This window comes from Megascapheus bottae, chromosome 3 (assembly GCF_031878675.1).
Source record: "Megascapheus bottae isolate mThoBot1 chromosome 3, mThoBot2.hap1, whole genome shotgun sequence".
Taxonomy (NCBI): Eukaryota; Metazoa; Chordata; class Mammalia; order Rodentia; family Geomyidae; genus Megascapheus; species Megascapheus bottae.
The window spans coordinates 10,546,023-10,561,993 of NC_143511.1; the positions used below are offsets into that span (position 1 = coordinate 10,546,023).

The window sequence follows — 15,971 nt, forward strand, 5'->3', positions numbered from 1 at the left end:
CTTCTCCTCTCAGCCTGGTGTTTACCACTGGAGCCACACCTCCACTTAGAGCTTTTTTTTTTTTTGCTGGTTAGCGGGAAATAAGAGTTAACATGGACTCTTGAATTTGGGCAGCTCTGAGCTTCATTCTATCCTCAGATCTCAGCCTCCTGAGTAGCTAGGATTATAGGCGGGAGCCAGCTCAGCTGAAGAGTTTTTCTCTACCTGGCTTCTCATTTCATCACTTCGTATGATTTGCATGACCAGCCTCAGGTCTGTCAGTCCTTCAGAGCTTTCCACCAGGCCAATCCCAACTCTGCAAACTCCCTGAGGTAGTACTGGGAATCACCTTACTTCCTCCATCATCTATCTAATGACCTGATTTTTCTGAGTAGGTAAAGAAAGTTGAAAGGAAAAAGACCAGCAGAATGATATTAGAAGATATTGGCATCAAAGCCTTCAGAGATTGTCACTTCAGTGTGGGTATCTTCTCTGAGGTTTAGGGGTCAGATTCCTACTGCACACTGTGGGGTCACACAGTAGGGATACCACCTTGAGCCCTTGATATGGATAGACCAGGACTGTCTTGTTTCCAAGGTACTTTGCTCAGTGCCAGGCTACCAGGAAACAAGGCTAGCCCTATAACACGTGACCCGGTGCTACCAGGTTCCAGACTCGCTCTTCTTTGACTACAATGGACTGAAGAAGGAAATGAGAGATGAAAGGGTGAAGGTGGGAAGCCATGGGGGCCTGGCAGCCAGCAGCATTCAGGGTTGCTCCTCTTTCTTTTCCCCAGCAGAAAGGAGCTGCTTGTCCTGTCACCCTTCCTGCTCTCAGAAAGGCCCAGCAATGGGGGAAGTTCCTTTGGCACTTCAGAATGATCACAAGTAATTTGCCTTTTTATTCATATAGAACAAAATTTACAAAGTCATTCATACAGTTTTGGTATTTTGTTTTTTTTTACTGACTTCGAAAATTGGGAATATTCAAAATACACTTTTACCCCACTCCATTCTGTCATTATTTACAGATATGTACCAGAAAAATGAGTCTCTCTGTGTGTCTGTGTGTGTTAGGCATGTGTCTATGTGTGTATGTTGAGTGTGTGTGTGTGTGTGTGTGTGTGCGTGTGTGTGGTCATTTTCTCGTATTAAAAAGCTCTGCTGGTTGGGTGGGTGGGCTGGGCAGGTGGGAGGGTAGGCGGCGTGGTCAGATGGAAGTGCCATGGGACATGTCCAGGGCCTCTGGAAGGACTCCTCCAGGCACGGGCTGAAAGGACATGGGGATGGGGGTCTTCACCGGACTCTGTCAAAACAGCCCCCCATTGGGCGATCTGTGTTTGCGCTGAATGGAGGGCATAGTGGCCAAGCTGCTCAGGGGTAGTGGCAGATTGCTGCTGGGCCCTGATGACAGTGTCCGGCTGGTGCCATGGCTGCTTTGCTCAGGCAGAAAGGTGCTGACTGAGAGCTGCGTGTTCTGGTATTCCCTCGTAGGCTCCAGACCTTGGCTGGGAGCCAGGCTTCCCATCTCCAGGGCTGAGAGCTCAATCGATGCAGGGGAAATCTGCTTGTGAGCAATGTCTTCATCCATGAGGCTGTTTATGCGCCTATGCACCTGCTCCAGGTTCACCTCTTTGTCCTGGGGAGAAAACGCAGGAAGATCAGGAGAAAGCCTTAGCAGTACACTAAGTCTGGCTTGTGGCAGCATCTGCATACCTGAAAGTACTGGCCTGTTTAGCTTGCTGGACAGAGTATTTTCCCTATTGCTCCCACCTCCCTCAAGTAGTAGTCAACCCTCTGTTGTCTGGGGAATCCATAGGAAGGACACTTGCACTGTGTACCAACAATCCTTCCAGCATGCCTGCTGTACTCATCAGAACCATTGTCATGCCCAGAAGCATCCACCGGGACAAAGCCCTTTCAAGGCCTGGTGGAGACTAAAGCCCAATGGGAATAGAAGATTGGTCTTTCTTCCTCTGGTATGCTCTATGCCTTAACCATTTGAGTTCACAAAGGCTTGATACCATCACCTTGACCTTACGCAAAAGGAGGCTCAGTACAGAGAAGCTCAATGACTTCATCAGAGACCCGAGTCTCCAATCAAGGTATCTGGGAAATGTGGAGCAGGAGAGGGCTTCCTGCTCTCTCACTGAGCGATCTATACATTCAGGGATGCCACGAGTGGTACAAATCCCTATGTGAAAGGCTAACAAGGTTTCTAGGTATGGACCGGGGAAGTGAGGAAAGGCACTTCTCATGGGGTAAGTGACTCTCCTTGTGTCACAAAGGCTTTGAGACTGCCTGGAAAGATATTGTCTCTCTCCATGATGGTCTCACTGTGGTTGGTGGCACCACAGAAGATACTTTGGCTTGTTTATGTGCTCAAAAAAAGAAAAATCTAAAACAGGCCCAAATCACTCTTTTTTGCTTATATTTTTATTGTAATTAATAGAAGGGCAAATCACTCTTTTTAAAGGAGCTTATGCTTTGCCTTCCATGTCAGAAGGCATCAAGATCTAAGTGGTCATACAGCTTGTAAGTTTAAACTGCTTCTTCAGCTGTTTCCCTGTGAAGCCAGTAGAGTGTGGCCTGCTTCTTCTCCCAGGGAAAAGCTTCCCAGATGGGATTAGAAGTTGCAGTCCTATTTGTGGGCTGCATACCTTGCCAATAAAGGCAGATGGGGTGTAGCATATACTGCCACCCCTACCTGATGCCACACTCCAAGAGAAACACTGGATCCAAATCCTCTCCAAGGAAAATCTCGTGGGTGGTTCAATGCTGACATCATATGGGACAGAGAAACTCGGACCTTTCGCATTTGGGGAGGGATGATAGAAAGCTTGAGAAATTCAAAAGTCTTGATACACTTTCAGAAAGAAAAAGAAGGAACCCTGAAAAATAAATAATGACTGCTCCAGAGGTTTGTTTCTATGGGGCTGGGTACACAGGAATTTCCTCCAGGAGGCCACCAAGTACATCTGGCCTGTACTTAGATGCAGAGGGCTAACCCCAGGAAGACTCAAATGTTCATTTGCTAGCAGATAAGGTGAAATGCCCTGAAGCCACTTCCTTCCAAATGTTCCCTGCCATGGAAAAAGGTGCCCATCAGTTCTCTATGCCCCCATGAGTTTAGAGTTGACACACAGAGTGCTTGACTTTGGGTGGGGAACCTGTTGTCATTCTCACAAAGTCTCCCAGAGTGAGAAAACTGACAGTTTCCTACGACAACGGAGAAATGGCTTCAGACTAAGAGATATGATGGTCAGAGAGCACATTGGTTTGAAAGTGAACTCAGATCCATGTCAGATGGCAGTTGGACATAATTGACAAGCCCCTTAAGGAGAGCCAGAAGAAATACAGTTCAGCAAGTTGGGGCTAAGAGACCAGCTTTGAGTTGAGGCCATGTCTGAGAGGCAAAAGTCACAAGTGACACCAGGTTTCTACATGAGAGAAGAAAACACCATTCAGGAAAGTTTCATTGAATCTTTCAGAAGTTTATAAACTATAGATGTTCTTCAATTGTTGAGATTAATCCCGAGGATCTCAGCATACGTCAAAAATATCATTCAGTAAATTAAAATGCATTTAATACACCTCACCTACCAAACATCCTAGCTTAGCAAGGCAGGTAGAGCTTGCTTTCACTTGTGATTCAGTGGATGGTGTCCCTGTGCACTTTTGCTCAAGGTTAGCGTTATAACACTTCCTCCAACTTTTGGGAGGTTAATTAGAGATAAGAGTCCCATGGGCATTCCTGCCCAGGCTGGCTTTACCTGATCTCAGCCTCTTGAGTATCTAAGATTACAGACTTAAGCCACAGGTGCCCAGCTGGCACATTGCTTGTGTAGTAGCATAGTCAACATTAAAAAAGTTCATGGGTTGAACCATGAATCAGGGGCAACCCCTAAATCACAAAACAAATTCAAGTTCGTTGCTTACTATAGTCAGTGAGTTCAAATTCAAGTTCATTGCTTAAGTATAACACAATTGAGCCAGTTGTGGCAGCTTCCTGTCTTTCTATTTATTCATTTGAATTTTTGCATATAAAATTGTTGAAGTAGTCTTTTATGCCTGTTACTTGGAAACATTAGTGTGTGCAAATCACTCAGAGGCACTAATCTCTTCTTAAATATGCTCACAGTTTATTTGCTTTGAGGAAATAAATGATTGTCTACCCTGGACAGCAGCTTGTCAAGTGACCTGTTCACCTAGCCAAGAGATACAATCTGAACCTAAGCAAGAACAAGAGGAATGAGTCTGAAGCTTATTTGGAGAGACAAACAAAGAGAAAATGGTTGGTATTTGGTCAGGAGGGCAGAGGTACCTTATCCAGCTTTCTGCCCCTTGATTTTGGGCCTCTGGACAAGCCTTGGCTCTGCCCACCACCAAGCCTATTCCCCCAGCTTCTCCTGGCTACCAGGATCCCCTGTGATGCTTCTGATAATGGATGCGATTCCATCACCTGCTGCATTAGCCAAAGTCACAAGCTACTTTCTAAATGTCCAAAGAGAAGAAGACTGGTAACAGAAGAATATCAGATACTTTGAAGCAAATATCAGATACTTTGAAGGTTTAAGAATTCAAGTTTCAGGGCCAGGAGTTTGGCGTAGTGGGAGAGTGCTTGCCTAGCATGCACGAAGACCCAGGTTCAATTCCTCGATACCATATACACAGAAAATCTGGAAGTGGTGCTGTGGCTCAAGTGGTAGAGTGCTAGCCTTGAGGAAAGCCAAAGGATAGTGCTTAGGCCCTGAATTCAAGCCCCAAAACTGGCAAAAAAATTCAATTTTCCCTCCTCTGCCTGCAACAAAACCCAGGGAAGGATGGCTGAGCATATCGCCCAGCTATAAAGGTTTACCCATCCATGGAAGAAAACTGATTACCAGGAGGTTTTGTGGATTAGTAGAAGAACTAGTTTGTTGTGCAACCCTGACTTTCTTCCTTTCTATGTTCTCTTCAGGACTGTAAGGTCCTCAGAGTTTCCCTTATGCCATGGTTGTGACAAAGGTAAACTCTTATGCCTATGGTTGAGCTCCAAAGGTAGGTCTTCTGTGGGAATGGAAGGAAATGAAGTTGGAAGAGTGGAATTCTTTGCAGCAGGAAGCAAGTATGTGGCTTGTGTTCATGCTAGATTCTGGCAGGTGGTAGGGACAACCTAGTTCTTGTTCTGAGAGTCATTTTAATGTTAGGTGTCCAGAAGGTGATTCCTACTTTTTTCAAGGTTTTGAGAGAGAGAGAAAAAAAGATAACTTCTTGTCCAAGAAGATCACAAGGAGTTGGAAAATTGAGAGCAGAGGGCACAGAGAAAAAAACCTTCCCCTATCTTCTACCAGGCAAACAAACACTGTGAGCTTTGAGGAAAAGAAAGACCAATCAAAATCCTCTGAAGAGAAAAACACAAGAAAGCTCTCTTTTTCTCCCTCCTTTCCCCCTCCCCTCTTGATATAGATGCTTTCACCACCGAGATACCAAGGAGAGAATGCAGAAGGCCTGGTATGTTAAAAAAGTGAAAGGGCACAGAATCCAGCCTAACATGTTAAATACAGTGATGTATGGGGAGATGATCAGGTACCATTAAAGCATTTAGAAAACAGACCAATCCAGAAAGTTAATGTAAACCTGGCCATTTAACTTAAGACCATGTTTGTAAGTTGTGTGTTGTGGTTCCAACCTGCAATAATAGTTACTTGGGTTATAAAAATCAGGGAACAATTCGAGAGTTTAAGAGACTCCATCTTCACCATTGGCTGGTCATTATGGCCTATACCTATTGCTCCAGTTCCTTGGGAAGCACAATAGCTGGGCTCGTATTCGTCACCCCCAGATACAAGGGGAAGCATGAGGAGTGAATCGTAGACCAAGACACACAGAGAACACAGTGAGACTCTACCTCAACAATAACCCAATGGAAAAAAAGACACTGCTTAGCAAGCATGTGGTCCTAAATTCAATCCCCAAAACCATCAATTTAAAAACAGAAAGAAAAAGATAAGCATTTCTGAATAAAAAGTCTTGAATACTTTCTGTGTGTGTGTGTGTATGTGTGTGTGTGTGTGTGTGTGTGTGTGTGTGTATCTATGTGTCTCTATGTCTGTGTGTATTTACCAATACTGGGGCTCAAATTCTTCAGACTGACCTCATATTCTTTCTTAGTTTATTTGCTCATGGTTGGCACTCTGTGATTTGAGCCATACCTCCACTTCTGAATAAATTCTTTCTTAAGCCCATTTATTCTCTTCTTGCTTCAATTTAAGGATGGATGAATCCATTCCCTGGCTGCGAGGACATGTCCTGTGGCTATTAATTAGCCTTTAACCTCTACACCAGGACACATGGAAAATGTCCACACCAATTGCAGAAATTTTCTAGAGAGAGTGTCTCATTTCAAATGGCTGTCAAACATCCAACTTCCTTGCGCCACTGGGACATTTTTCTATTCAAATTCCATTAATCCAGTAGAGCCAATGCTAAGACAACCCTTGGGAAAGGAGGGGACCATTAAGAGCCAGCGACCACTGGTTGTATGACCAGATAAGACAAAGCATGGAGGATCTGGAGCATAGTCTAGCGATAGAGTGCTTGCTTAGCATGCACGAAGCCCTTGGTTCAATTCTTCAGTACCACATACTCAAAAAAAGCCAGAAGTGATGCTGTGGCTCAAGTGACAGGGCATTAGCCTTGAGCAAAAAGTCCAAGGACAGTGCCCAGGCCCTGAATTCAAGCCCCAAGACTGGGAAAAAAAGAAAATGAGTAGAATAAGAAGAGAAAATTTCATGACTCCTCTGCAAAACAGAAATGCAACCTATCTGAGGGTCGGTCTCACAGTTTTTCTTGATCTTGCTTGCTCCAATTGTTCTGTATGCACCCAGAACTGAACAGCAAAGAACATATCTGATTTAAGGCTTGGCAATCTTGTCTTCTTAGATTACCGGGGGTCACAGTATTAACACATGCAAGGTCATGTTTCGTTGTACCTTCTTGTGTCTGGCCAAGGGAAGTAGCAGCAGGAGTAATCAGCTTACTCAAGGAAAGAGGCAAGAGTAATTTGAATAATTATTCATCTTTGAGACAAAATGGTGCATTCTATAATGTTATGCAAATTCCAATAATGGGCTTTTTAATGTGAACTACATCAGTTTACATCCTCATTATCCTAAGGTTTCTGCATTCAGCCAGGTAATGACAGTTGAGGAAAGAGACCTGGAAACTTTCTGTGGCCTTCATTAATCTAGCATAGGCAGCTGACCTAGTCAAACACCCCAGAAGAATATGACATAAAACCCCACTGGCTGCATTTACCCATGATTCAGCTGCATTCCTGCTCTGTATTTCTTACCCCAAATTAAACTTGATGAACAGATGCACCAACAGAGGTTACCAGGGAATCTCTCTCAGGAATTGTCTTGCAGAGAGATAAAGTTCTGTAATTAAGCTGCTGTTCACCAATGTGGAAATAATACAGTATATTGAAAAACGGTAATTAACTAAACTATCATCTATGTAACAGTCTGTTACACGCGGGACTCGTTAGAACTGACTTTGTTTGGAATCCAACAGCTCCTACTTTAAGTCAGGCAAGACCAGAACTAGGAGTGAGGGACTTCTCGTCTGACTACAGCGATCGTTGCCAGCTCTCTCTCACTAACCACTGCAACGAGCCAGGTGGTAAATGAGATGTAATGACTGGGAGAAATGCCACCAAGATGATCCCCGTAAAGTGTGACACCGATGTCTTGGAAAAGGCTAGGGGAGTCAGAGTCATGTTGGATAAAATCAGCGGTTGACCCTCACCTCCAGGAAGTGATCTCAAGAGAGGTCTCACAGGCAGATTTTTCAAAGCACCATGGCAGAGTTTTGAGTAACTTAATCGACAGGGCCCCCACAAGCAATGGCAAACATGAGAATAAACTGAGGCTGGGAGTGAAGTGATTGGCTCGAGATCACACAGTTCTATGGCGAGTGAAGCATCAGTATTAGCACTCTCATCCACCTGTCTCCAAAACCTGGAAGTTTTCCCCTACCATACCAAAGTAGATATTAGATATTTACCAAATCTCACTATGAAGATTTATCCACAACTTAGCAGAAGGTTGATGGGAGATTTTAATCCCTAGCAGAATATCAGGAGTAGATGTAGTTTATCAATTACAGTTGTCCGTGGCTCCTTACAATGACCCTTTATGAAACGAGGTTCAAGCATCTATATTTCAAATGGCTCAAGAATTAATTATCTTGGATGCACAGCCATACCCGAATGCCATTGATCTCACTCACTGCAGTGATTATCTAACAATTTAACATGAATAAGATTTTCTTTATAGGAGTCCAGGTTAGTTCATTCGAATGAATGAATAAATACTTCTGAGCTCCTACCACCAGATGAACTCGTGTTCTACAGAAAGCATTCATCTTTGGTTCTTGGCACATGGAAGGTGCTCAAAACTTCAGTTATATTCATCATGCCTTAGTAAGGCCTCGGTGTCTCAGAAAGAAGGCAAAAATGATGAGAATTCAGAGGTGAGGAGTTGCTGGCAGAATTGCAGCAGAGACAAGTAGGTAAACAATCACTACAGGATGGAATTGTATCTAACACTGTCCACATTCAGGGGAAGCTTTGCCAGTAGGCTGGTTTGGAGATTTGCAGTGATATATAATAAAGTGCTCAGTGCTGCTGCTGGGTACACACCTGGGATATTAACTACTTAGGAGGCTGATGTCTGAGAATCACAGTTCGAAGCCAGCTTAACCAGGAGATGTCTGTGAGACCCTTAGCTCCAGTGAACTTTGGAAAAACCTAGAAATGGAGCCCCCATGGCTCAAGTGATAGAGGGCTAGCCATGAGCAACAATGCTCAAGGATAGCATCTAGGCCCCAAGTACAAGGTGTCAGAGCAGCACACCCACCCAAAAAGTGTTCAATCCCCTCCGACTAAAAGGCCCTGGGCTAAGAACTAGAATGTGCCAAACTGTTCAACCTCAGTAAAGTAGCTATCAGGTTAGGCTCAAGTTTCAGCTGACGAGTGAGAACTGGGGATTAAAAGAAGTAGCTGTCTCATGAGAGCCCTGATCCATGGAAGAACTGTGTTACATCCTTCATTTCCTGAATTCTCTGGGGGAAAAATGCTAATATCTGGATTTTAAGTAGGAATTCCTAGTTAGGAACTCAGAATCCAGCACACACCAGCCAGAAAGCCAGTATATGGCTCTTTGACAAGCCTGCCTCTAGAGGGCAGCAGATGCATCTGGGCTCTTGCAGTTCCCTGTGGCCTTCCAAGGGTAAGAATGCCTTTTTCAAATGTTAAGTAGATAAGCTGCAATTTGCCCAGCACAGGCCAGTTACCCTAAGGTGTAATGTGCCTCTTCCATACTCCACACCATCCATTCCTCCATTCGTAAGAGGCAACAGACCCTTGGTCCCCATGAATCAAGAATGTCTCTGGGATGAGAGTAGCCTGAAGACCCTTTGCACATCTTTCTTGATTGAAAGTGTTACAACAGATGAAAAGGGAATTTGTGCAGGAGAGAAAGTCTCCACACAGAATAAACAGTGATCAAAGGAAGAGAGGCTTTGTTAAAGAATAGTGTGGAGTTGGAGATCTGACCTCCCAAGAAGGGCCCAGACAGATGCTGGCCAGACAAAGAGGCCAGCCATCACTCACTCTCCTGCCACTCAACTACCCTTGCCAGCCACCTCCTGCCTGCTACAGAAGCATGGGGCGAGGGAGGGTGGGCAAAGGCAGGAAGCAGCAAGGATTCTAAGCTTCCAGCCTACGGATGGATGATTCATCTCTCAATCCTCATGTCAGCTCCCATTTGTGCAGTTCTCATCTTTATTTCATGAATATTTTATTCTCAGAGCAATGACTCCACATACCCCATAAATCTAGCGGGTGGCTCTTTACTGCATCCTCTGAGCTTGATGCACTCACCTGCATTGGGTAACTACATAATTGTCTGATTCCCCAGGAAAAAAATATATGAGCTCAAATGCACATGAATATTAAGGGCTTGAACGCACATTACTACTCTTACCCAAATAGGTGTCTAAACTCTGAAGGCAATCTCAGAATAAGCCATTAAACACAGCTTGGGCTCCACCCAAAGACAGGTTCCTTGCTCTTAAGAAATATGGCTGGTGGCCCCAAATGAAATGCTTTAGGAGTAAGTAGACACTCTCATCTAATTTCAAATGTTGCTCCATAAAACACAAGCCACAGTAGATCTAAATTAAACACCATCATTATTTCTCCATGGTTTGAAAGATTCACTTCTTAAATACAGTCATGTTAGCCCTTTCCCTGGTTCCCATGCTCTGTTTGGATGAGGAATCTGTACTCCTCAACCAGACATAAAAGTCCTGAGGAACACATCCAGCCTTCCCTTACCAGCATCTTCCTCCTGCCCTCCTTCCCTGTTAACCATTCATTTGCCATTCACTATCCCATCTCATCTCCAGATGTAGGGTTTCTTCTCATTCTTATCACTCATGTCAGAACAACTCAAGCCCCAATAAATCTTGGTTACTCACCACTACCCACTATGGCCCCGTAAAGAGTTAGCTGGACTAGGGCCTTGGCTGGTACTTGCTGCTCGTTTCAGAAGAGCTGAGATCCATGGAAAGGAGATCTGCCTGGAAATATCTGTGTGGTACTTGCCGGTAAGGTGGTAAATTATCTGAAAAGAGGGGCTGTGCTCCCACCAGTGATCTTATTAAAGAAAGAAGGGAGAGAAATGGAAGAAACTTCATCTTCAATTGAAAAAAAGCCAATGGTTCACATCTGTAACTCCATCTACTCAGGAGGTTAAGAGCTGAGGTTGGTGGTTCAAAGTGAGCCTGGGAAGTAAAGTCCATGAGACTCTTATCTCCAATTAACCATCAAAAAGCCAGAAGTGGAGCTGAGGCACAAGTGGTGGTAGAGTACTATCTTTGAGCAAGAAAGCTCAGGAATAGCACCTCTGAGTTCAAGTCCCAGGATGCACTCTATGCACTCTCTCTTTCTTTCTTTCTTTCTCTCTTCCTCCCCTTCCCCCCCTCCCTCTCCCTCTCCCTCTCCCTCTCTCTCTCTCTCTCTCTCTCTCTCTCTCTCTCTCTCTCTCTCTCTCTCTCTCTCTCTCTCCTCCTCTCCCTCTCCCTCTCCCTCTCCCTCTCTCTCTCTGTAGTATATGTTTCCATACAACATCATAATGATGTCAGGATTAACTGCAGCTGCTCTGCTTCTCTGCATGCCTCTCCATGGACCCTCCTCTTCCTAGAAGCAGGTCGGCAGCCAGGGCAGGAGAGCTGCATTTTAGAAGTAAGATATGAACATTCATCTCCTCATAGCTGAGATGTTGGACTTAGACACCAGGAGATAAGCAAGAAGGGCACAGACAGCGTGCACTCTTCTTTTTGCCTCTACCTTCTCACATTCCTACCTATGTCTCTCCAGAAAATAAAATTCTGTGTTTCTCCCCTTCTCTCTCTCTTACACACACACACACACACACACACACACACACACACACACACACACACACACACACACACACACACTCCTGTATACATACAAACTGATGATTAATTCTGGAGCTGTCATGACACTGGGGGTTATAAAGAGATAAAACTGAAAATAGTTGCAAAGGGACAAGACTAAAAATAGACAATGCCTTCCAGAGGCTCCTAGGAGATGTATTAAGTGTTTGAACTCGAGTTTATGTCTTGCACCCCACCTTGCCCACATCAGCCAGGCCAGCACTGCTCACCTCTGCTCCCTGATCCAAGGGGCATTTTCTTTCTCCTCTTTCTTTCTTTCTCCTCTCTTCCTTCCTTCCTTCCTTCCTTCCTTCCTTCCTTCCTTCCTTCCTTCCTTCCTTCCTTTCTTCCTTTTTTTGCCAGTCCTTGGTTTGAACATAGGGCCCGGGTGCTGTCTCTGACCTTCTTTTGCTCAAGGCTAACACACTACTACTTGGGCCACAAGGCCACTTCCATATACATGCAATCTCCAGGTCTTTCTTGCCCCAGCTGGTTCTGAACCACAATCCTCACATCTCAGCCTCCTGAGTAGCTAGGCTTACAAATGTGAACCACTAGCACCCAGCCCAGGTGGCATTAGCAGAGGTGGTGGACAGTATAAACAGTCCAAGAGGGGTTTTATATGAGTCAGCCAGTGTCTCTTTCATCCACTCTGTCTTCCCTGTTCCTGCTCCGGGTATCTCTGGGGATAACCCTCTCTGGCTGCCTGTGCTGTGCACATGGGCCATGATTGTGGCAGTGGTGAGAGGGCCATGACCAGGATGTGGAGGGGTCAGACATGATGCCCCAGCTGCAGAGTTAAGTGAGGTTCTTCATGAAACCACTTAAAAGGATAATTCCCAGTCCTTCCCAGTGGCTTCATTTACAAGTTTCCAGTTGTAGCTCCATTCTGGTGGCTCATGCATGTATTCATTCTGGCTACTCAGAAGGCTAAGATTTGAGGATTGAGGTTCAAAGCCAGTCTGGATAGAAAGTTCATGATATTCTTATCTCCAATTAATCACCATTCCATGAATTCCCTGCAAAGGTAATCCTTCCTGCCTTCCTGGGGTCTGGGAGTGACAGGGGAGCTATGGAGGTGGCATTGGAACCATTCCTTGTATTTTTTGACATGGCAATATATACGGAAGGAAAGGAAGATGCCCCTGGAATATTTCAGAGCTCTCTCAGCAGTGCCCTCCTTCCAAGGAAAGGAAAATCAGATGACACTGCTCACTGGGATGAATTGTTAAGAAAGATGGAAGCAAGCAGACCCCATAGTCCTCAGCTAGAAATTCCTTACAGACTGGTGAATGACATCACAGCCAGCCAACCACTGCAGACCACAGAGACGATGACTAAGGTTCTTACTGTCCAGAGGCACAGATTCCCAGCCCCACATTAGACTGAGAAGATTCCAGGCCGCTCACACTGCTCCTGCCTAGTTTTTATTTCTGCCCCTGCCCCTGCCCCAGTTGAGTTTGACTCTTTCCTCTAAAAATCATTTTTGTGAACTTGTGTCACTAGAGTCACCAGAGAATACAAACAACAACAAAAATGAACAAATCATAACAAGTCAGTTGCCTCTCAGTTCCCTTGTTTGGGATTTCCATCCTCACCCCAACAGAATCTGTAAGCAGGGCTGTGATTCCAGCTGTCTGTCGCTGAGGGGTATATGCTGAGATGTGAGAGCCAATGAATGCAGTGACTGGGCTTGTGCTAAGAACATTGTCATCAAATGGCACACCCTGCTGCCATCGTTTAGAACTGTCTCCTAGGGGCCCTTGTGATGACTTCATTTCAAACAATTCCCAAGATGAGCTTAAAGAACCCCCCCCCAGGAGAAGTATCAAAGCACAGATTTAACTGTGATTAGCATCCATTGGGACAGAGCTACAATAATACCCTGAAAGTGGGGTGTCTCAAGCAGGATGTAAACCCTACAAGAAGGAAGGAGAGAGGGAGGAGGGGTAACAGGAGTGATGGGGACACCCTCTGTGGCTGGGTAAGCAAAGAGAACCAGAAAGGAATATGGGGTCCTCTCTTACCCTACAGGTGATCTCTCCAGGTCAGGGTGGAGGCACATGGGCAGGGCAGGGTGGGGAAAGGCTCTCTGGCGCTGCCCACGCTGTACTTGTTCTATAGATAAATACAGGACTTTAGTGGCCGTGGCTGGCACGTGGTGCTTTCTTCAAACTATGAAACTGTCCCCTGCATTTTTCCCTCTCTTGTTTTAAGAACAAAACAAACCAAAACCAGGCAAAGGAAAGAGGGGCACTGTCCACAAAGAAATGTATTCTTTACCTGACTTATGATACTACAAACCCTCTGTTCATTCATCCCCTTTATAATAACAATCAAAATAGATGAAAATTTATTTTAAAATATATAATAAAACCAGAATCCCTCCCGATATACATTGCTGATATCTCTCAATAAGAGGCCTCATGTAAACACTAACTGGAAGAAAACAATTGCCCGATGGGATCCCTCCCTCCCTCCCACCCTCCCTCCTTGGTTGTGGCAGACAGAGGTAGGACCCCAGGTACAGACCTCTTTGGGGGTCTCCTGGTGGCACCGGTTACTGTTCCACCATAACTCCAAGGCAGCCACCAGGCAGGCAAGGAGAAGACCAATTGCCAAGATGCAGAAGACACCAGCAAAGTTGTGCAGCTTCAGGGATTTGCCATCAGCCTGGGCACTGGCGTGGCTGGTGAGGTCACAGTGACCTGTGTGCGGCCACCACTTCTGCTTGAGTACATCTAGGTCACCTGTGTCCTGAAGCTCCAGGATCCTGCAAGACAAAACTCAGGTGAGCCATAGTCACAGATCTCGTCCGCTCAGTCCTGGTCTCTGCCACCATGATGGTTCTATTATGTGTAGTCTTGGAGGCAACTCTTTGCCTCAAATTCCACTACAACCCATACAAGCAGACACAGTGATTTCCCCAAAACATTAATCAGGTTTTATCTCTTTTCTCCTCAGCAGCCAATCTCCTTTCCTCTGTGGTCCATGGACCAAATCCAGTAACAAAACAGGAGAATGAATAAGGAATCAATAGGTAAATATGGAAACAAATCAAGTAAACACACACACAGTGGGCTTAAGACATTCATGGTTACAAAAATTATTCGAATGCACCATCTATCTGGCAAATATCATGTAACCTTTCTATTAATTACAATAAAAAATATATGAAAAAAAATTATTTGAAGGGTTGGTTGGGATGGGATGGGTAGGTAAGAATGTTGAAAGGAATGATAGTGATCAAATTGCATAGTACTCATAAACTGCCTTGCTGAACACCAACTCGTTGGTAAAGCTTCTTAACCATAATAAAAATACCTTCGAAATTTCTTATTTCCACAGGTTGAGCATATCTATCCAAAAAACAAAAATCTGAAATTCAAAATGCTCCCCAATCTGAAAAATTCTGAGGAATAACATGGTATTCCGATTAGAAAATTCTACATATATCTTCTGATGACTTGATGGAGAGAATTTCATATGCAAAATTATTTAAAATAGTATACAATTTCACCTAGGTGTAATCCCTAAGAAAACTCATTATGCATATATACATATATACATATATGTATAATGAGGTACATAATGGTATATATATAATTATATATAATAAGATATATATGTAATGATATAAATATATATAATGAGATATATGATGCATCATATAATGAAATAGTGATGTGTAATTATATATTATATAATGATATATATTTATTTAATGCATTATACATATGCATTTAAGAAATAAAGAAACCTCTAAAACATTTCTTATCCAGAGCATTTTTTTAATTTTTATTTTTCTTTGGCCAGTCCTGGGCTTTTGCTCAGGGCCTGAGCACTGTCCTTGGACTTTCTCAAGGCTAGAGCTCTACCACTTGAGCCTCAGCACCACTTTCAGCTTTTTTTCTATGTATGTGGTACCGAGGAATCAGACCCGGGTCTTCATACATGCTAGGCAAGCACTCTACCACTAGACCAAACTCCTGGCCTCTCCAGAACATTTTTGACAAGGAATACTTCACATGTCTACCCAAGTCTCTCCCTCTAGGACCCACATGATTCTTCATTTATTCATTTGATGTGGAAAGTAATGCCTAATCCTGCTGAGCTTATACTTTCAAGGCATAAGAAACTAGCCTTAAGACAAACAGAGCCAGCAATGTAAAGACAGAAGCTGTGATAAATACAATGAAATGAAAGTACAGGTGCCAGGAATTGAAATGAAAGTACAGGTGCCAGGAAATGGCACATTTTGAGGCCAACTCAACCAAAAAGGCTAAGGAGGATCTTGTGAAGGAAGTAATGGTTAAATTACACCTGAAGCATGATTTATCATAGCTTATACTGGTCTAGAATATTCAGTGTGCCAGGAAATATCTGTGTTAAATGTTTTGTAGATAATGATGAATTTTTGTGTCAATCCTTTGTGAAGGTTATTTCTGTATTCCCATTTTTACAGAGAGAGAAATCAAAACG

General features: G+C 44.1%; 1 protein-coding gene across 1 annotated transcript in view; it reads right to left on the minus strand.

Annotated features, from left to right (window-relative positions):
• Positions 1 to 216: 216 nt before the first annotated feature.
• The window catches only part of LOC150064928 (glutamate receptor ionotropic, delta-1-like), a 143,707-nt gene continuing 127,952 nt past the window's right edge, over positions 217 to 15,971 (minus strand). Inside the window, exons 4-5 of the mRNA XM_090329547.1 lie at positions 14,022 to 14,262; positions 217 to 1,617 (exon numbers count right to left, since the gene is read on the minus strand). Coding sequence (XP_090185673.1) covers positions 1,288 to 1,617; positions 14,022 to 14,262 — 571 coding nt within the window. The 3' untranslated portion in view covers positions 217 to 1,287. The remainder of the gene's footprint in view (positions 1,618 to 14,021; positions 14,263 to 15,971) is intronic.